General features: G+C 42.5%; 1 protein-coding gene and 1 long non-coding RNA gene across 4 annotated transcripts in view; one reads left to right on the top strand and one right to left on the bottom strand.

Annotated features, from left to right (window-relative positions):
• Nucleotides 1-9054, bottom strand: part of LOC136839246 (cytochrome c1-like) — a 37886-nt gene extending 28832 nt beyond the window's left edge. The window contains exons 1-2 of one of the 2 annotated variants that reach the window (XM_067105011.1): nucleotides 9027-9054; nucleotides 7573-7981 (exon numbers count right to left, since the gene is read on the bottom strand). In XM_067105011.1, the coding sequence (XP_066961112.1) occupies nucleotides 7573-7629 (57 nt within the window). In that variant the 5' untranslated portion in view covers nucleotides 7630-7981; nucleotides 9027-9054. Of the gene's footprint in view, nucleotides 1-6723; nucleotides 6865-7572; nucleotides 7982-9026 lie in introns of those variants that run through there. The other variant, XM_067105010.1, reaches the window with a different exon arrangement.
• The window catches only part of LOC136839247 (uncharacterized), a 131110-nt gene that overhangs the window by 54403 nt on the left and 55540 nt on the right, over nucleotides 1-21167 (top strand). The gene's annotated exons all lie outside the window — the stretch shown is intronic.

Raw genomic sequence — 21167 nt, 5'->3', positions numbered from 1 at the left:
AGGGGCGGGGGGGGCGGGCGCTTAAATAATATGGATCCCTTCAACTAAATAAAATTTATTGCCTTGACTAACTGATTTCATAATCGTGGCTAATAATGAGAGCTGTGATGTCTCGTGTTATGGTGACATCTTGAGGGCGGAACCACCTCAGTGATGATTAGAGTGAGGATGATTGTATTCATGTAATGGTCTGTCTCCAAGAAGATACTTAGGATTACAGTTTCCCTTCTATGGTTGTTATGGTACAGCTGTCCTTTTTGGGAAGGACAGGTGGCAGACATGAGTCGGATCTTGCTAGTGTCATTGATGGAAAATTGAATATTATAAAAAGTTAGATATTTTCTCTACCCCTGCTGGACCTCTTGACAAAACAAACAATTCGTGAGCTCAGCTCTGATGTGCACATAAGATCCCAGTTCAACTATTGAGGCTAGGCAAATTCTATTTCTGCAATTGTTTTTGCTGTACTAATCTTTGTGAAACAATAAATTATGGGAAAAATAGTTCTTTTTGTGCTGTAGATTCAGTTCTGAAACTGAAGACGCTAAGCAACAAAACAGAATTCAGGAAAGGTAAATTGAGCAACTTGTGGTCAGTTGACCGTTTGTCGTACGGTGAATATCCCATTAGAAACAATTTGAGATCTTAAGTGAACATCAAGACTTTATTGGTTGATTTAAGGAAAAAGTATGAACCTCGAAGACGGTAAAAAGTGGGTTGCACGGATGATATTAAACGGCTTCAAGAAAAAAAATATCATTGAAGGAAAAATTTCTAGTTACTATAGAAGTCTGCTGACCTGGTGAGTAGTACAGCAAACATGAGGAGAAACTTTTCACTTCTCAGAGGTAATCCAAGGCCCTGATGTCTTCACAGAAGAAGATGGGCACTGTACAACGGGGAGATACCACTCAGAGTGATAAGAACTCTGTTCTTATTCATGTATAATCAAGTATTGTTTCATTTGCTTAACCATATGATGATGACGAACGATGGTGAGATGATGATATACATGTAGAGATGGAACCTAATCTAAATTTTAGCTATGACAGAAAAGTTATATTTTATGATATAAAGACATGTGATTTCACAGAGGAAGAATTTATGGAAATGCCCAAAAATGTATGGTAAATATACAGGATAAAAAAATAGCAAAATGCTCACGCTAACATTTGAGGACCTATTATTACTGACACAAGGAGCACAAGCCATGCCTACTATAGAATCCGTATTGCTAATAAGCAATAAGGAGCTAATATATAGTGTTCATAGAGGAAAAAAAACCCAAGTGATCACAGGTTATTATCTCTGAGGATGAAATTAACATCTCTGATCTGGCAGACCTGTTACCCCCTTCTGCTGAACCCTTCCCTCGCTCTAGAAGATCTGAACTATCTCAGGAAGTTTTTTTGCCTTAACTGCAGAAAAATTCTTCCAGTAGAGAAAAGGTGCATAACCGTAATCAGTTTCTTGAAATTCTGAAGAGTAAGAATTCTATTGCTACTTCCTGCTGAAATCATACAGTAATTGCAACAACAAAAGTAGTGACAAGCCAAACATAAGATAATTTTTCAAATGTAAAGGAAACCATAACAGATTCGGAATAGCAAATGGAAATATCTATAGAATATTACAAATTTATGAACATTCTCCAGTAGTCCCGTGTCTGCAGGAAACCATGCTTGTCAATGACACCCCAAGGCAAATAGAGTATATGACCTGCTGAACATCCTACAGCTTAAGGTAGGAAGCTAGGGTGGAAGATGTACTAGTATACACATTCCTGCTACCAGTCCACAAATACAGTTGCACTCAAGATGTACTGTGCAAATTAACCCGAAGAATAGATGCACCTCATGCTCTCTTATTGCCTCCAAGTGATATCTTACTTTAGGTTGAGCTGATAAAGTAGCCTCCTCGACCATTCTCTCTGCTTGCAGACATTGGATAGTAAACTGCTTTGGAAAGATGTTTTAGCAGACTCATAAGAAAACTTTATAACAATGATAAAACTGAAGGTATTGGGTTACGTAACCAAGATGAATCCACTTGATTTCACCCAGAGACTGGGATTTTATTATGTACTGGCCTTGCATTAACAATTTCAAATTGTCCTGTTGAATTTACCTCATCTTTGGATGACTGGCACATAATTATTGTGATCAGCACCAGTGGTAACCAACCAACTACTGCAAAAATTGTCATGGTATTTTATTGACAAAACAGACCTAATATTTGAAAAACCCAGTGAAATAGAGGGAGATGTCAAAGAACAGTAGATGATGCCACTCATTTTCAAAACCACTGGTCTGTTTTGGTGAAGAATGATCCCTTGGTAGTCTCTAAAAATTAGTGAGCTACTAAAATCCAATGACTCAGTTTCTCACTATAAAACATAGCATAAAATATGCAAAAAAGAGCATCTCGCAGTCTTGTTGCTCATTTAATTCAGCTCCTCGTTGGTCTTGGTTATCCTGTATGTCTATTATCACCAAAACCCCAACCCCAGTGGGGATGAAACTAAGAAAATAGCATATCTCGAATTTCTTGGATGCAAGTGATGGTCTGGCCGAACACTACTAGTAAATTAGAGAAGAGTAAATATCCCTATATTTCACACCTGGGAAAGAAGATTCATACAATCTTTTCAAAGAAAGCCTGACTGTTAGTCTTAAGAGCCTTACTATTGTAGCTCCTCTGATTTTATGTATTTATATTAGATTTATTATTTTTTTTTAGCTTCTAGCTACTGCCCCATTGACATTTTTCCTTTGTAAGATTATAGAGTAGAGGGTCAGTGCAAAACACTTTTGTCTTGGTATTTAGAATCGAGAGGTACTTTTCTCTCTCAGAGAATGCATTCAACTAAGGATGTTCTAATCAGACTCGAATCTTCTATTTTTGAAGAATTTGCACTCAAGCAGCATCAGTGGATCCTTTGACTTAAGAAGGCCCATTCATGTTGACTAGAGGGGATATTGCCGCTTTTGACCTGAGGTTTCCTTCAGGTTAATAGTAGGTAATATTCTGTCTGAAAGAAAATTTTAAGGATAAGAAGTTCCCCAGAGCTCATTACCAAGTGTAACATTGTTTACTCTGGCTGCAACTAGACTATCTTCTGTTAAACTGGATTAGCTTCTGTTATCCCATTTGATATTCTCCACATCCTCTGAGTAGTTAACCTTTCCATATAATTTTCAGGAGCAAAAATATCTGTGGTTGAAAGGAAATTTCAGTGTGCTTAGATTGTATTACAGAACAGGAAAATATAAATGGGTTCAAATTCTTGACAAACAAGGTTATTAATGGCTAGTTGCTTCTGGGTATTTTGTCAGTGTTTTTGATACCTGTGATTGTAAGGTATTTGCTGGTTGGTTGCCCTAGTATTGGGAATCTAAACGATATTTCTCAGAGGCTCTTTGTGAGGATGCCAGGGACATCCTTTCCATGGTGGTTGGGAAGGATGTTGTATGTGGTGCTAATGGCTTTTTAGATGTATTATGGGTGCTGGTCTGCAAATATTTCTTCGTGTAATTCTTAGTATTTTTATAATAAGTTCTAAATTTTTTTATAAATACCTGTTAATTTTGGGTATTCCTGCCTGAAAAGTAATATGTCTTAACCGACTCAGGACAAAACATTGCACGTACATAAGTTGTAAATAGTGCTGAAGAAATTTTCTTTTCACAAATATAAAAACTTAAGTGCTGAAGAAATTTTCTTTTCAGAAATATAGAAACTCGCTTTTGGTTAAAACTGTGAAGAAGCTAATTAGTTTTAGGAGTCTTGAATGTGAATGTATGTAGTAAAGATACAGAGATATGTATTATAATAGATATGTTTGGGGAAAGAACTATGGCGGTATGGCATTTAGTGAAACTAGAGTGAAAGAGCAGGGTGAACAGAACTAGCAAGCGTGAGTAAATTGTGCCTAGTATGAGAAAGAGATGTACCAGTAAAATAAGGGAGAGTATAGCTCTGGTGAGAATGTGAAAGTATGAAAGATATTTAGGATAAAGGATGATGCAGACTTTCAGAAAATGTAACACCATTTGGAAAAGTACATATGAATTAGGCGCTCAATGATTAAAAAACTGAAAATGAAATTGGTATGAGAGAAAGTATTGAGAGTAAAAAGATGAAAGAACATTTGAAGTAATTTTAGAAGGATACAGGGTGAATACTAAACTATTTGAAAAAGGAAAAATGGTGTAGATGGCTGTTTTGGACTAAGTGGTGTGTTTGAGAGTGGTGTGAAGCTTTTAGAAACGTCCTGAAATGGGTTTGAATGTTAGAGATACATTTTAATAGAATTTCCGCAAGTATGCTTAAGAAAGAGCAAGTGGTGAAAAGGTCTGTTGGATTCTGTCAGAACAGGGTATATGGATGAGCTACTCTGATATTTTGATAAGTACTTTAAGTGGCCTGGGTTATATCTTATCACTACGTGGCTGAAATGAAATATAAAATAAAAGGTGGGCTCAGGTGGAGAAGGAACACAGGCTTTTGACACTGGAGTGCAGTACTTTGAAGTGTTGTCAAATATAAATGATAGTCAGAACTGAATGCTGTGCGAATATGTGGTGTTATAGTGTAACCAGATGGGTGACTCACTTAGCTTAATTAATGTCTAAATGAGGGAAAGGTTCCACAAGAATGCTGACGAGGAAATATTCTCTCTTTGCATAATGGAAAGTTAATAAAAGGAGATTGATTATAGTGGTGTGGTATTATTTTGGGTGGTTAAGAAAAATTCTGGAACAGTTCCGAAAAGTAAGCAAGGGCTTGATGGTTGAAGGGTCTTGGAAGGTGTGTGGATCGGAAGGTGTAGTGAAACAGCTGTTCTAGATGTTTGAGAACAGCAAGTAGAAGTAAATGGAATGTAGAATTGCAAAGGTCTGCAGAAAATACAGCGTTTACTAAACAGGCGAGAGATTTGAAAAAGGCTTGTCAACGAGAAAGTGAATGTTAAATTGAGTCGGATTATGCGGGTGAAATTTATTGCACTGTGACTGATAGAAGTGGAAGAGGCCGAATCACACAGGTGATATCTGAGTGATTGTTACAGTTGATGTTTGATTGAGAGAAGTAAATCATGAAGTTAGTGAGGTATGGAAGATCACAAAAGTTCTGGAATGTATGAATAATGCCTCGGGAGTATGTGAAAGCCAATTCGATCAAGCTCATTATATGACGGAAAAATGTGGCCGTTGCAAATTTACGAAATTTATTGAAGCTTCTGAGACTGATTATATGTTGTGTTCAATGAGAGGTGGATTCTGAGATTATCTAGTGTCCAAAGAATATGGGCAGAGGCAGATTGATGAAAAGGGTACGATGTTTGAAATTCCTCGGAAAGAGAAAGGGTGACTAATAAAATGGCGAAAGTGTTGGAGTAAAACAGGACATGGGCTTAATATCAACGTAACGACAGTGCGCTGGAAGGAGAGTGGTGAGAGGGGGCAGATTATGTAAGATGGGTTGACTCGTGTATACAACAGCTATGACGCTTTGGACTTTTTTTCCCAGAGTTTGTAACTGGTTCATCTGAGAGGCCCAAAATTCGTTATACTGTGTCCGTACTTGAAATATTAAAAAAAAAAAAATCTATTAACAAGAGCCACTGAAACCAAATAAAGAAAAGCATATCATTAAGCTGAAGTGTTAGTTTGGGAAATTTCCTAACACATATACCCATTATATATATATATATATATATATATATATATATATAGAGAGAGAGAGAGAGAGAGAGAGAGAGAATATGTATTCCGTATATCAGCCGAAAAAGCAGAAACGTCTTCCCCAAAGCAAGAGAGGACCTGGGCACCCCCCAAAAAAATATCGAAGTGCCTCACCTGAAATTGCAAGTGTACAGGGCAAATTGCTTTTCCGAAAATAGAAGCTGAAGAGCCCCTCCGGAACCGACTTGCACTCTGTATCCTTACTGAGGACTAATGAAGTATTTATGTCCTGGTATGAAAGGACCCTGTCACACAGAAGACGAACCGAGCACACACGCGAGTCCTTGAAATCGAAGGATACAGAAAGCAAAACCTTGATGTGATTTATGAAAGTAAGCAACCCCAGATGGTCACCACTCGAGTAAAAAATGATTGAGCGTGAATCACTTGACCCCCCCCCCCCACCTCTATAATGGCAGTGCAGGGAGCGAGAATGACGAAGGACTGAAAAGGAATCCAGCAGCCCTACCTGTAATCCTTACATGAAGTCAGGAATTGAGGGGGGGGGGGAGCGGAGTACGAGTCATCGAAGTCAAGGCAAGCTACTGTTACTAGACAGCTCGAACAGTATCGACCCAGGTGATTTCGTATCAAACTCTATTGTTAACATCGTTCATGCGGTCATTGGTTTTTCTTACAGAACCCTCGGTCAGAGGAGAGTAACCCGTTTCCAATGTTGAAAGAGAGTGAGAGTCCCTCTTTCAATTATTATTGGAAATGCAATTTTACTTTAAGCTAAACCAACCAGGCTGTAGTAAGCAATAATTACTCTTTAATTTAGAATATCATACTTCTCTAGCGTCTAAGAACTAACAATATGCGTCACTTTCATTTGATTATTTAATGATCTTACGATAAAAAAGGAGTATATGAATTGCGTTTGCACTATCATGTCAAGCAAAAATTCTGATTACATAAAACGTCTTATTCTCCGAAAAATGGACCTCATTTCCAAATTAGCCTTTAAGGATAATCTCACCCAAAGTAAAGATAATTTGAGAGCGTCCGAACGCCGAGAGGTAAGCACGAAATGTTCGACGCGTAGCCTTCTGCTAGCTAACTGTGCTTTTCTCTTTTCGCTTCCTAAAGGTGACATTTCAGACATTTCGCATACCGACCTCTCGCTGTTTATCAATCTTGCCACCACCAAATATCAACAAGCTGGTCTTTGCACCTACGTCGATAACGCAATAAATATTCTAAAGTGACTGTGGTAAGTTCGGGATGTGGTGGTTGCAAGGATGATAAAGTTTTAAAATTTTCAGTCGTAATCGATACGATTTTTTTTCTTTTTGAAAATCATTTGCGCACTGAAACACACGAAAACCAAGATTTAACGACAAATTTTCTTCACTGTAAAAATAAATTCTTTTCTTCGCGTCACATAATTAATTAATGAATTTTTTTACAATTCTATTTGGTGTTACATGTTCTACGAACCTAATAAAATAGGAAAAATTGGCGGGAATATCTACGACACTTTTGGCGGGATTTTCTAAGACTTTTGGCGGGAAATTTAGTTTTGAAACCGGGTTCGGCACAGGATTGATCAACCCCCAGCCGACACGCCATTTTGGCTGCGGACAACGGTATTCTAAATTACAAATGGACAATTTATTCTCAAAATTAAGGAGTGACATGGATAGGGAAGCTACTTGGGGGTTTAGAGAGGATATGTATGATGGACTGGTGGACTAAATCCTGGGTACACAAGAAAGCGTGAATTTAGAAATCGAACGTCTCTTGGCGTATTTAGCTCGTGATGCCGCTCTTTCGATGGTCTCAAGACCGTCATGGGGTGAGAAAGAAAAATTAATTTCACACTTACCGCTGGCGGAGTAGCGACGTCGTTCTCGGCAGCGGTGACTGTGGCGTCGTCCGACATGGTAATGATGATTTGGTCGCTTAACTGTTACAAACGGACGCGGAGGTGAATTTTGAAGTGTTGCTACAGAGCCTCTGGTTAGCCGAGTGTGGCGGGTGGGAGACGGTCACGTGACACCGGTGCTGCTGTTCCCGCCACATCACCTCCGCCCCATGTTCACAGTTGCTACAATTGTTCATCAATGCATCGGCACAAAATTTCTATTATTGTCCCACCATTCTTAGCCTTAAACTTTGCAGGCCGAGATTTATTGCCGTGCAGCAATACAAGCATCACTTGCAAACGAAGGGAAAGAAAACCTTGAACGACTTACTGAATCAATGTTACTGACCTTGCCGAGTGACCTTGTGTGCTGTACTTGAGATAAATTTTGCTTTATATTTTTTTAGCATGTCATATATTTTTTTAATTTGCAAATTTTCATAAATTTAAAGGAGTATTTTTTCGTTTAAATATCATAGACCGTGTATGTGTTAAACATTACATTGTTAATAGTTTTAATTTCAATTTACAACCTGTTTACTGTATCCATTTTGTATCAATGGATCCTAAAACAGCAGTGAATATAAAACAACGACTATTACTTTTATTGTAAGTTTGAAGTAAAGTCGGTGGTGACATTTACAGTGTTCAAACTTAAGTTTTCCGTTTCATTCACATTGAAGGTGAATGTGAACGAAAAGGATTCAGAACACAACAGGTATTTCGCTCTTATCGAACTGCATTTTTAGAGAATGACGCGATAATACCGAGGTTAAGACTACCCATAAACATGGCAACTCTGAATATTACGCTGCTTCTGCCAGACTGTCGTTTGCGATGTTTTGTACTTATTTTGCTACCTTATTTTGTTGTACCAGTAGGATTCCCACAGCTAACATTATATAATAGAAGTACTTGGTCACCAGTGCTTTGTTGTTATCGAATCTCAAGGACTGCATAGGAGAGTTTGTTTGTTTGTTTGGCCTGGCACACGATCTTTACCGTGTACTGTGTAAGATGAGAAATAGACCGTGGGTTAGATGATCTTGAGATGATTAAAAACAAAAATCTTTAAAAGAAACAAACCTAAAGGTTAGTAGAAAACGGTTGGAGAGGAAATTCGTTAGGCTACGATTCGATAGACTCAGGAGTCTTGAGTAACATTCGCGCTCCTTGCCAAATATCCTTTAACGTGATGAGCTATACAGCCTATGCCCTCTCTCAATTGACGACTTCCACTATTGCAACAGTAAACATTGTTTTTTTTTTTTTTCATTTTGGAGTTTTCATTGCCAGAACATTTCGTTTTCGGATTGATGGGACCGACGTTAAGAAGTCTCGATAACTTGCCTTAAATCGAGACAAGAGTAGTCTTAATAACGAGGGAAAAAAGTTAAAAAAAATAGTGATCCTACGTTAGGCAACACAGAGTTAGCCAAAAACGAGGAAGGATAGTGAACAAAACCCCCTTGTCTGCCACAAACGCATACACACACGCACACACCTCGCCCCGGTGACGTGAGATTGGCCCATTGGGGGGACGTGTATCGTTGGGGGTTGGGGGTTTTAGTGATGTGGAGAGGGGATTCGGGCTTTGATGCCAACTCCGCGGGAAATGCATATGTTTTATTCATCCCCTTTTCTCAACACAACAGTCGTCCTGAAAGTTCTCGGACTGTGTCACAGAACCAAATGATGTTCTAGAAACAGATCAATCGTCCGTGGGATAACCGGTCTCGCCGCTATAAGCTTCAACACACTCCTTGCCGAACGGATTCATGAAATGGTTGCGTTTCTTTTTTTTCTTACTTATATGTTGTTTGCCCCTCCCATCTCTCCCCGCAAACGCTTCATTACCATATCATTTGCATAGGCCTCCATGGGGGTTTAGGTACTTTCGAAGTGTACTGTGTGCCGGATGGAAATGCATTTGATGTGTAGGCTACTAATACGCCGGGATAAACAAGTGATAGAAAGCGAGATTAACATCTCCATGTCCCTATTAGATTAAATGTCTTGATTCAAAATCTCACTATGGAGGGGTCTGCCAAACGCAAAATTGTTTTTTCATAGATGCTATTTTAAAATAAAAGATGATAGAAATTTGGGCTTGACTTACATTGCACAAAAAAAAAAAAAAAAAATACAAATGTTGAAAATTGGCTGCCATTTACTCTCAAATACAATGTCAACTGGAGGGCATAGGCTTATCATTTCTGAAGCGTCATGAGATTGCTTAGAAGATAGAAAGGAGTTAGTTCTTGTATTTAATAATAAAAAAAAAAAAACATGAAAACTCCGTTACGAACTAGGAAGCGAGAGACACTTTTTATACAATTTACCAGTGCATACTAAGGGTAAGCCATCATTAGCGAAATGTTTACATCGCTTTATTCTGTACATGCAGACGGGGCTGCATCCTCATCCCCCCAAAACCTGGCTAACTGTTTCTGACGCTGTTCTCCAAAATGAACAATTATATTATATATATATATATATATATATATATATATATATATATATATATACATATATATATATATATATATATATATATATATATATATATATATATATATATATATATATATAGAGAGAGAGAGAGAGAGAGCGAGCTAAGCATTTGATTTCAGATCACTCCCCATCGTTTCCCAAGCACTTCCCACAGCCTCAGCAGACCCTCGGCAACTGTCGCCGGGAGATATTTTATTGATCGCATAATGATGCAGACGAAGCTTTAGCATGAAGGAGGCCCTGTGATCGACGTTCTTCAAATTGTTATCAGTCCACGCAACACTCTGTTGTCAAGTAGCAATAAATGGTGTCAAGTGGGGCGTAAGGGTGTAACTCGACTGCTATCCTATCAGATAGCAATTACTGGGGCTGATTAATAACTCTGAAATAGTAATGTCAGTCTGCTATGGAACAGTAATGTCTCGTCCAACTCATCTGCTATGGAACACTGGTATCTGGTGCAACTCATTTGCTATAAAACAATAATTTCCAGTGCAACTCAACTGCTATGAAAGTAATGTCTGGTGCAACTCAGCTGCTATGAAACGGTACTGTCTGGTGCAGTTCATGTGCTATAAAACAGTAATGTCTGGTGCAACTCATGTGCTATGAAACTGTAATGTCTGGTGCAACTCATATGCTTTGGAATAGTAATGACTGATGTAACTCAACTGCTATGAAACAGTAATATCTGGTGTAACTCAACTGCTATGAAATAGTATCTGGTGCAACTCATCTGCTATAAAACAGTAATGTCTGGTGGAACTCAACTGCTATGAAACAATAATGTCTGGTGTAACTCAGCTGTTATAAAACAGTAATGTCTGCTGCAACTCAGCTGCTTGAAACAGTAATATCTGCTGCATCTCATCTGCTATGAAACAGTAATGTGTGCTGTAATTCATCTGCTGTGAAACAGTAATGTCTGGTGCAACGCATGTGCCATGAAACATTAATGTCTGGTGCAACTCATCTGCTGTGAAACAATAACGTCTAGTGCAACTCATCTGCTGTGAAACAGCAATGTATGGTGCAACTCAACTGCGATGAATCAGTAATGTTTGGTGCAGCTCAACTGCTATCAAACAGTAATGTCTGGTGCAACTCATCTGCTATGAAACAGTAATGTCCTGTGCAACTCAACTGCTATGAAACAGTAATGTCTGGTGCAACTCTTCTGCTATGAAACAGTTGTGTCTGGTGCAACTCAACTGCTATGAAACAGTTGTGTCTGGTGCAACTCATCTGCTATGAAACAGTAATGTCTTGTGCAACTCAACTGCTATGAAACAGTAATGTCTGGTGCAACTCATCTGCTATGAAACAGTAATGTCTGGTTCAACCCAAAACTGCTATGAAACAATAATGTCCTGTGCAACTCAACTTCTATGAAACAGTAATGTCTGGTGCAACTCATCTGCTATGAAACAGTAATGTCTGGTGCAACTCAACTGCTATGAAACAGTAATGTCCTGTGCAACTCAACTGCTATGAAACAGTAATGTCTGGTGCAGCTCATCTGCTATGATACAGCAATGTCTGGTGCAACTCATGTGCTGTGAAACAGTAATGTTTGGTGCAACTCATCTGCTATGAAACAGTAATATCTGGTGCAACTCAACTGCTATGAAACAGTAATGTCCTGAGGAACTCAACTGCTATGAAACAGTAATGTCTGGTGCAACTCATCTGCTATGAAACAGTAATGTGTGGTGCAGTTCATCTGCTGTGAAACAGTAATGTCTGGCACAAATCATCTGCTATGAAACAGTAATGTGTAGTGCAACTCAACTGCTATGAAACAGTAATGTCTGGTGCAACTCATCTGCTATGATACAGTAATGTCTGGTGCAACTCATCTGCTGTGAAACAGTAATGTTTGGTGCAACTCATCTGCTATGAAACAGTAATATCAGGTGCAACTCAACTGCTACGAAACAGTAATGTCCTGAGCAACTCAACTGCTATGAAACAGTAATGTCTGGTGCAACTCATCTGCTATGAAACAGTAATGTGTGGTGCAGTTCATCTGCTGTGAAACAGTAATGTCTGGCACAAATCATCTGCTATGAAACAGTAATGTGTAGTGCAATTCATCTGCTATGAAACAGTAATGTGTGGTGCAATTCATTGGCTATGAAACAGTAATGTCTGGCGCAACTCATCTGTTATGAAGCAGTAATGTCTGGTGCAACCCATCTGCTATGAAACAGTAATGTGTGGTGAAATTCATGTGCTATGAAATAGTAATGTTTGGTGCAAGTCATCTGCTATGAAACAGTAATGTCTAGTTTAATTCATCTGCTATGAAACAGTAATGTCTGGTGTAACTCAACTGCTCTGAAACAGTAATGTCTGGTGCAGTCCAGCTGCTATGAAACAGTAATGTCTGGTGCATCTCATCTGCTATGAAACATAATGTGGGGTGCAATTCACCTGCTATGAAACAGTAATGTCTGGTGCAACTCATCTGCTATGAAACAGTAATGTCCTGTGCAACTCATCTGCTATGAAACAGTAAAGTGTGGTGCAACTCATCTGCTATGAAACAGTAAAGTGTGGTGCAATTCATTTGCTATGAAACAGTAAAGTTTGGTGCAGTTCATCTGCTATGAAACAGTAATGTCTGGTGCAACTCATCTGCTATGCAACAGTAATGTGTGGTGCAATTTGTCTGCTATGAAACAGTAATGTCTGGTGCAAGTCATCTGCCATGAAACAGTAATGTCTGGTGCAATTCATCTGCTATGAAACAGTAATGTCTGGTGTAACTCAGCTGTTATGAAAAAGTAATGTCTGGTGTAAGTCATCTGCTATGAAACAGTAATGTCTGGTGCAATTCATCTGCTATGAAATAGTAATGACTTGTGCAACTCAATTTCTATGAAACAGTAATGCCTGGTGCAAGTTATCTGCTATGAAACAGTAATATCTGGTGCAATTCATCTGCTATGAAAAAGTAATGTCTTGTGCAACTCAGCTTCTATGAAACAGTAATGTGTGGTGCTATTCATCTACTATGCAACAGTAATGTGTGATGCAATTCATCTGCTATGAAACAATAATGCCTGGTGCAACTCATCTGCTATGAAATAGTAATGTCTAGTGTAACTCAACTGCTATCAAGTAGTAATTACTGATGATTACTAACTGTTAATAAGTAGTAATTAGTGGTGCAACTCAACTACTAGCAAAAGTAATTTTTGGTGAATTGGTGGCTATCAAGTAATAATTACTAGTGCAGGTCAACTGCAATCAAGTTGTAGTTACTTGAGCTAATTAACTGTTGAAAGGTAGTTATTAATTAATGGCCCAACTCAACTAGTATCAAGTAGTGAGTATTAGTGCCACTCAACTCTCAAGGGCTCTTGTGGTTGAGTTCTTCTCCACCACACTTGGGATACTTAGAGGAAGTCAAGGATGCTCCCGGTTTTCTCTACTGATGAATTTATTGGTGGCTCGAGGAGCACAAGCTCATGTTGGCATAAGGCCAGCTTAATCTGCCGTGAACTTATGAAAAAATTTTCAGGTATGAATTTTGCCTGAGTTATGTGCAGCATGAGAACATTAGCTTCCATGTGCACTCGCTGGACTGCATGTGTATCCTTGTAATATTTTGTAAATGTGGTAAAATGACTTTCAAAATACGGAAAATAGAAACTAACTACAACGAACAAACAAATAAGACAGAGGACCCAAATTGTCACTTCCAATAATGGCAGGTGCTTTGCAGTGGAACTGCAGAGGTTTCAAATCTTGATGTGAACAGTATAAGGTATTGTTAGTAAATCTTAATCCTAGCGTGATTTGCTTGCAAGAAACAACTTGCTATCAGGTTCTGTAATTCCAGCTAAACAACCAACTTGTCATATCTTGTTCCTAATCGCGGTTTCCCTATTTGAATTGCTAACTTTAGTTGATCACTTTCACCTCCTTTCATGTTGGGATACTTCTTTGCTACTAACACACTTGGAGCGATGAACCACGTACAGAAAGCTCTGGATTATAGAAAGCCTCACAATTGTAAGCATTTTCCTTGTTCAGTGATGGCATAATGTTTTACGTTGTAGAGTATTAGCTGTTGAACTTGTAAAGTCCCCGCTGAGCGGGTTTTCTGTGGTGACGACCCATTTTCTTTGCTTCGCCTAGGATTGCTGCTCCTGGGTAACTGGTCATGCAAAATTCAGACATACCCAATCAAACAAATTGTTTTATGTAAATATTTACTTGCTACCAAATTGTATGTTATGTGTGCCTTCTTTTAGGTATCAGAATGTATTCAACTCTGCTATTGCTCATTTGTGTAACTCAAAGTGCTTTTGTTTGTTGTATTTATTGTCAGTTGTTATTGACCTCAGGTCACCCTTGTTCCCATTGTATTCCTCGGCGTGACGTCAGTCCGCCGCTACATAAACCGCCTGTGTCCACAATAAAGTAGCAGTAACTTTATCCTGCTTGTTTCTTTGACACCTCTTGAAGTGGTGACCCCCGGAGTGGTTCCCGGAGCCATTAGTGGACTCACACGTTGACTTAGTCTTGGCTCCAGGAACTGCCCACGCCCCTAGCGGACTAATTAGGCGCTGTAACCAACGTTCGGGCGTGCTGACTCTTGTCGGCAAATCACCAGCATCATTAACGGACTCACACGGCGCGCTCCCAAGTGCACATTGACGCAAGTATTCCACTCCAATTAAGAGGGCAAGAGCGAGCATGGACACGGACATCCCCTCCCTCGTTCAGTTAACCGCAAACCTTGCGGATTCAGATGTTTACCTCCCGCCCATATCACCCGCGCCCCTCCCGCACCAAGGCTCTCGCATTCCTCCACACCGCTGCCCTGCCCGGCGCCCTGTCCTGCAGGTCAAACAAAAGCTGCCCTCGCCATAAAGCTGCTACCTTTCACTCAGGGGAACCCATCAGCGTGGCTGTTCAGGGTTGAGGGTCAGTTCAGGCTGGCGGAACTCACGGACGAAGTGCTACAAGCCGACGTAGTGATAAACGCCCTACCGGAGGAGGTCTACAGGAAACTCATCCCGTGGGTGTCCACCGCACACCCCCTCACCTACCACCACCTGAAAGCATCCTTACTCGAGACTTGCTCCCTGCCGGTCGCCGAGAGGGCTGCCCGCTCCCTCAACCTCATCATCAACCCGCGGCAGGAACAGAGCGTCATGGAGTCGTGGGGCATGATACAGGATCTCCTCATCCTCCCTGCCACCGACACCAGCGGTAAGCAGTCCGAAATAAGCCTGTCGCGGGAGATTCTCCTCCGCCAGCTCCTCCTGGAGGTCCGTACTCAGATCCTCGAGGTCTTACACCATGCCCTCGAGGTCTTAACTTGGCGCAGCAGCTGACCGACTCCGCAAAGGCAGCAAAGCGGGCATCAGCGCCCGCACAGCCCATCAGTTCCATTCAGCAGGAGGAGGGCGTAGAGGAGGAGATAGGCGCCGTCACCAGGAGGCAGCCACCATACCATCACAGAGGGAACCCACCGGGCCCTTGCTACTACCACCAGCAGTACGGCAAGGATGCCCAGAACTGCCAACCCCAGTGCTTATTCACCCGCCCAAAAAATGGGGGAGGCGGCAGCCAATGGAACAGGCCGCCATGGCAACAGAGGAACCCAGGAGACCAGAGCCATTAGGCTTCTATGTCCGCGACACCATCTCCGGCAGGATGATGTTGGTCGACACAGGAGCCATCAGATCAATATTTCCGCGGTCCAAGGAGTACTGCAAGAGTTCACCGGACCCGGCTGCCTTCGCCAATGGGTCCTCCATCCTGCACCTACGGCACCAGGCTCCTGTCGATCTCCATCCTTGGCCGGAGGTATTCCTGTGGCTTCGTTGTTGTGGACGTAAGGACCCCACTCCTGGGTGTGGATTTCCTCGCCCATTTTGGGCTGGCAGTTGATGTCGGTCGCAAGCGTCTTCTCGACACTGACTCCTGCCAGTCCTTCCCGTTGGCAACGGGACCCAGTGCACCTGCCATCTGCTCCGTCGCCCCCAACCAGTACGCCCAGCTGCTGAAGGAGTTCCCCGATGTATTCAGGCCTGAGCTCCGTCAGGTCCCTGGGGCCCCAGCAAAACATGGCATCTATCACCACATCAAAACGAAGGGCCCCCCTACACATGCAAGGTTCCAGAAGCTTCCCCAGCGGCGTCTTCAGGAGGCCAAGAACGCCTTCGCCAAAATGGAGCGAATGGGAATATGCAAAAAGACCGCCAGCCCGTGGGCCTCTCCTCTCCACATGGTGCAGAAACCTGATGGCTCCTGGAGACCCTGCGGCGACTACAGGCGGCTCAACCTCGCAACTGAACCTGACCATTACCCCCTGCTGAACATGCAGGACCTCACGGCCTCCTTCCACGGGGCCAAAATATTTTCTAAATTGGATCTTCTAAAATCTTACTTTCAGGTACCAGTTGCTCCAGAGGATATCCCAAAAACTGCCATCATCACGCCTTTCGGGTCCTACATCTTTGCCTTCTCCACCTTCGGCCTGAGGAACGCAAGGGCGGCCTTCCAGCAGCTCATGGACAGCATCCTGGGGGACCTGAAGTTCTGCGTCTGCTACGTGGATGATATCCTTATATTTTCCAGGTCCCATAAAGAGCACCAGAGGCACATCCGGGCGGTCCTGCAGCGCTTGCAGGAGAACGGGTTCGACAAGTGCACCTTCGGCGTCGAGAAAGCTGACTTCCTAGGCCATGAGAAATCCCCGGATGGTGTCCACCTGCTCACATCGAAGGTCGCAGCCATCACCAGGTTCCCCATCCCCACCTCTGTCAAGGCCATCCAGGAGTTCCTTGGAATGGTGAATTACTACAGGAGGTTCATCCCCGGGATTGTGCACACAATGGCTCCCTGATGGAGGTCCTGAAAGGTCAACCAAAATCCTTGGTGTGGGGACCCAGCCAGCAGCAGGCCTTCTCCCTGACGAAGGCCGCCCTCGCCGAGGCAACTGCCTTGGCCCACCAGGACCCCAGTGCGCCCCTCCAACTGACGACGGACGCCAGTAGAGTCGCAAGTGGAGCCGTCCTGGAGCAGATCGTCGACGGCGCCCCCCAGCCCATTGCCTTCTTCAGCAAAAAGTTCAACCCTGCGGAGGCCCGCTACAGCACCTTCGACAGGGCGTGCACGGACGGGATGCCGAATGTATTTTTGTCGAAGGACAAGAAGCAGAAGCCAGGAAGCCGAACAGACACTTCGAACAGACATAATCCTGAACAGACACAATGCCGAACAGACATTAAGTCGAACGGACAAAATGCTGAATATTTTTTCTTTATTCAAATTTGACTATAAGAAAACAAAACAATTATAGTTTTTTTTCAGTCGTTAGAAAATCGATAAGAGGGCTTTTTCTTTGTTTGTTTTGAAAATTTCAGAACACATATAAAAGAGAAAAGGAGCAAAATAAAAGTAAAACTTGATAATTATTTTATTTCGACAATTTTAAAAAGTAAAATGCTTGATAAATATTTCATTTCTACAATATGTTACAATATACTGCAAAAGAGAAAATGTGTTGGATGGGTAAAAAATAGTTGAAAAACGACATAGTATAATACAAAATTGTGAGCCAGAGATCGTAGAAACGCTAATCCTTCGTCCTTGTCATAAGAACAAAATATGGATTTTATTCTATCGTTAATGGCATCGTATTTCTTGTTAGGTCGTGATATATCAATCCCTGCAGAAGCCTGCTCAATTAGAATTTCATTACATGCTTGTTCATTTCTGATAACCTTTAGTAATTTGGTGAGTGTTGGATGGGTTACATTAATTCTCTTTTTAAAAGCCTGATGCCAGCCTTCAAGGGAATTGTTTGTTCTCGGTAAATTATCATTTACTCTAGTGAGAACAGACCACAAATCAACATCAAACAATGGTTTCCTCCTTCGACCTCGCTGGATTATCCCTAACCACGTACTTTTGAAGTAAACCAAAAAATCACTTAGTAATTCATCAGTTTCAGCATCTAAGGAATTCACCAATTCGCCAAATAAATCATGTACATCTGCAGGTGGGACGAAAGCAAGTGCTTGTAACTGCTTGATGAAAAAAGCATTACTGGTTTCAACATACCACTGCTGTAGACCACAAGACTGGATATTCCGCCATAAACATTGGCCAAAATGAAAGAAACAACCTGATATAGATGTATTAGGAAAGTTCTTTTTAATGCTATTTATTGTTGCTCTTTCGAAATCAACAGTTATTGAATCAGGATCCTGAACACCTCTGCTTTTTAAAAATCCAAAAATTTCGTCATATGTTTTTTCTTCTTTGTTACTGGCAATACAATACACCAATGGCAAGGTTTTACTTTTTAAAACAATGGCATGTATGGTATAAAGCTGTTTGCTTAAAGGAGCGGAGTCAAACTGCCATTGGCAAACCATGCTTGTTTTTTTAGATAATAATTTCAAGTTATTTTCTGTCGATAAAATTGTAACAGAGGTGGTTTCATAAAGACGAAAATTCTCGCCACGGATTGTCATGTCCAAGTCTTCACTTTCTTCATTCTTTCTTGCTCGCCTTACCATTCTTGTAAGTGTTTCATTTTAGGCATAGAACCAGCAATGCTGAGCGGCAGTTCTTCCAAGACATTATTTATTACACGGCTTGTTACCTCTTCTGTTTGTTCTGCTGTAGTCTTCATTTTATCCAAAGCTTTTAAAATGGTATTATGAGCACAGTCGCGAGGATGTGAATGATCTGAAGCTTGTCCATGTTCGGTATCACTGATCGTTCTAATTCTACCATTACACACTTTTCGTCGCTCACATCTCCAGTAAGTAGTTTCTTTAACAGTTTTATCGACAACGTATGAATATCCATTCTGAAGCAATTTTTCGGCCACCACGTCCCTGTCTTAGTGAATTCCATGGTTGAACGCAAAAATAAATTCCATAGTCAAATTTGAATATAGAAAAAAAATTTAAATACAAAGCAGTATTAGTAAACTAGGTAACTGTTAATTAAACTAGCAGTTAAATAGTAATTATCGAATTACTGAAAAGTAAAACTTCATTGAAGAAAAAAATCTTAACTATCATTATTTTTGCTTATATTTATCTTTCGTAATCTTAGCAATATTCGGCATTTTGTCCGTTCGACTTGATGTCTGTTTGGCATTGTGTCTGTTCGGCATTATGTCTGTTCGCATTCTGTTTCGCTTCCTGGCTTCTGCATCTAGTCCTTCGACAAAAATGCATTCGCATCCCGCTCGACAGGGAACTCTGTATACCAGGCGGTCCAGCACTTCAAGTTCCTCCTGGAGGGTACTCCCTTCACAATCTACACGGACCACCAGCCGCTGGTCCACACCTTCACCAAGCAGGGGACGCATGGTCTTCCAGGCAGCAATGGCACCTTGCGGCCATCGCAGAGTTCACCTACTCAGTCAAGTACCTCCTCGGCAGGAAAAACTCCGTAGCAGATGCCCTCTCCAGAATTGAGCTCAACGCGGTGCAGCTTGGTATTAGCTACGAAGACCTTGCCCAAGAGCAGGCCGCCGACCCGGAGACTTCAGCCTACCGCACCGCCATCATGTCCCTGAAGTGGTGGGATGTGGCCCTCACCCACGGGGGTCCAAACCACCTCTGCGACATCAGCACCGGCCAGCCTCGCCCCCTGGTGCCCGCTTCCCGCCGCCGTCAGGTATTCGACGTCATCCACGGTCTGTCCCACCCCTCCGGCAGGACGACGGCCAAGCTGCTGACAGAGAAGTTCATCTGGCACGGAATGCAGAAGGACGCGAGAACCTTGGCGAGGGAGTACCTTCGGTGCCAGTCCAGCAAAGATAGTCGTCACACCGAGTCCAGGGTAGGCGAGTTTCCACAGCCGGGGCGGCGGTTCGGCCATATACACATCAACGTCGTCGGCCCCCCTGCCCCCGTCAGGTGGGACTAGGTACCTCCTAACGGCTGTCGACCGCTCAACCAGGTGGCCTGAGGCTACGCCCATGCAGGAAGCCACTGCCAGCTCGTGTGCCAAGGCCCTCCTTTCCAGCTGGATCAGCCGCTTTGGCGCCCTGGACTACATAACCACCAACAGGGGCCCTGCCTTCCTGTCCGAGTTGTGGTCCGCCCTGGCACTCCTGCTGGGGACATCTCACGATACCACCACTGCCTATAACCCCGCAGCCAACAGCGTGGTCGAGCGTTTCCACGGGTCCCTGAAGGCGTCCCTTATGGCCCGCTGCACCGCTGAGGATTGGAAATACCAGCTGCCGTGGGTCCTCCTCGGGTTGAGGACCACCCCCAGAGCCAACGGCGACCGTCTGCAACTGAGAAAACCTACGGAGAGCCTCTCATAGTCCCGGGCAAACTACTGTAGTCACGGAGGACCGCCACAATCCGTCAGTCCAGAGACTTGGCGAGATAGTCGGCAAGTTCGCCCCCTGTAAGCGGACATATACCGACAGGTCAGTCGCCTTCACGCTGCCCGGCTTGTCCTCCACCACTCACGTCTTCGTCAAGGATGACGCCGTCCGCCACCACTGACCAGGCCCTACAGGGGGCCCTTCCGCGTGCTGGAGAGGAATGACAAGGCTTTCCGGCTCGCCCTCCACGGAAAGGACGATTGGGTGTTGGTCAACCGCATAAAGCCCGCCCTCCTGGAGGAGGACACAGACGTCACTGCACCGCACCCTCTGCCTGAGCAGCCGTCTCCACAGCTGGGCCGCCGCAGAAAACGGGCGCGCAGCCACTCCCAAAAACATCTGCCCACACCCACAGCCAGCCGCTCCCAAGCACAAAGCAAAACCCTGCTCACTTCACACAGCCATGGCACTCTTCAACGCCCCAGCAGATACGTCGATTAATCATACGTTACCCACGTCTTGCGGAGGGAGTATTTGTAAAGTCCCCGCTGAGCGGGTTTTCTGTGGTGACGACCCGTTTTCTTTGCTTTGCTTAGGATCGCAGCTCCTGGGTAACGGGTCACGCAAAATACAGACATACCCAATCAAACAAATTGTTTTATGTAAATATTTACGTGCTACCAAATTGTATGTTATATGTTCCTTCTTT

The sequence above is a fragment of the Macrobrachium rosenbergii genome, chromosome 6 (assembly GCF_040412425.1).
Source record: "Macrobrachium rosenbergii isolate ZJJX-2024 chromosome 6, ASM4041242v1, whole genome shotgun sequence".
NCBI lineage: Eukaryota > Metazoa > Arthropoda > Malacostraca > Decapoda > Palaemonidae > Macrobrachium > Macrobrachium rosenbergii.
The sequence above is the reverse complement of the archived record's forward strand: the minus strand, read 5'-3'. Positions and strand labels throughout refer to the sequence as shown.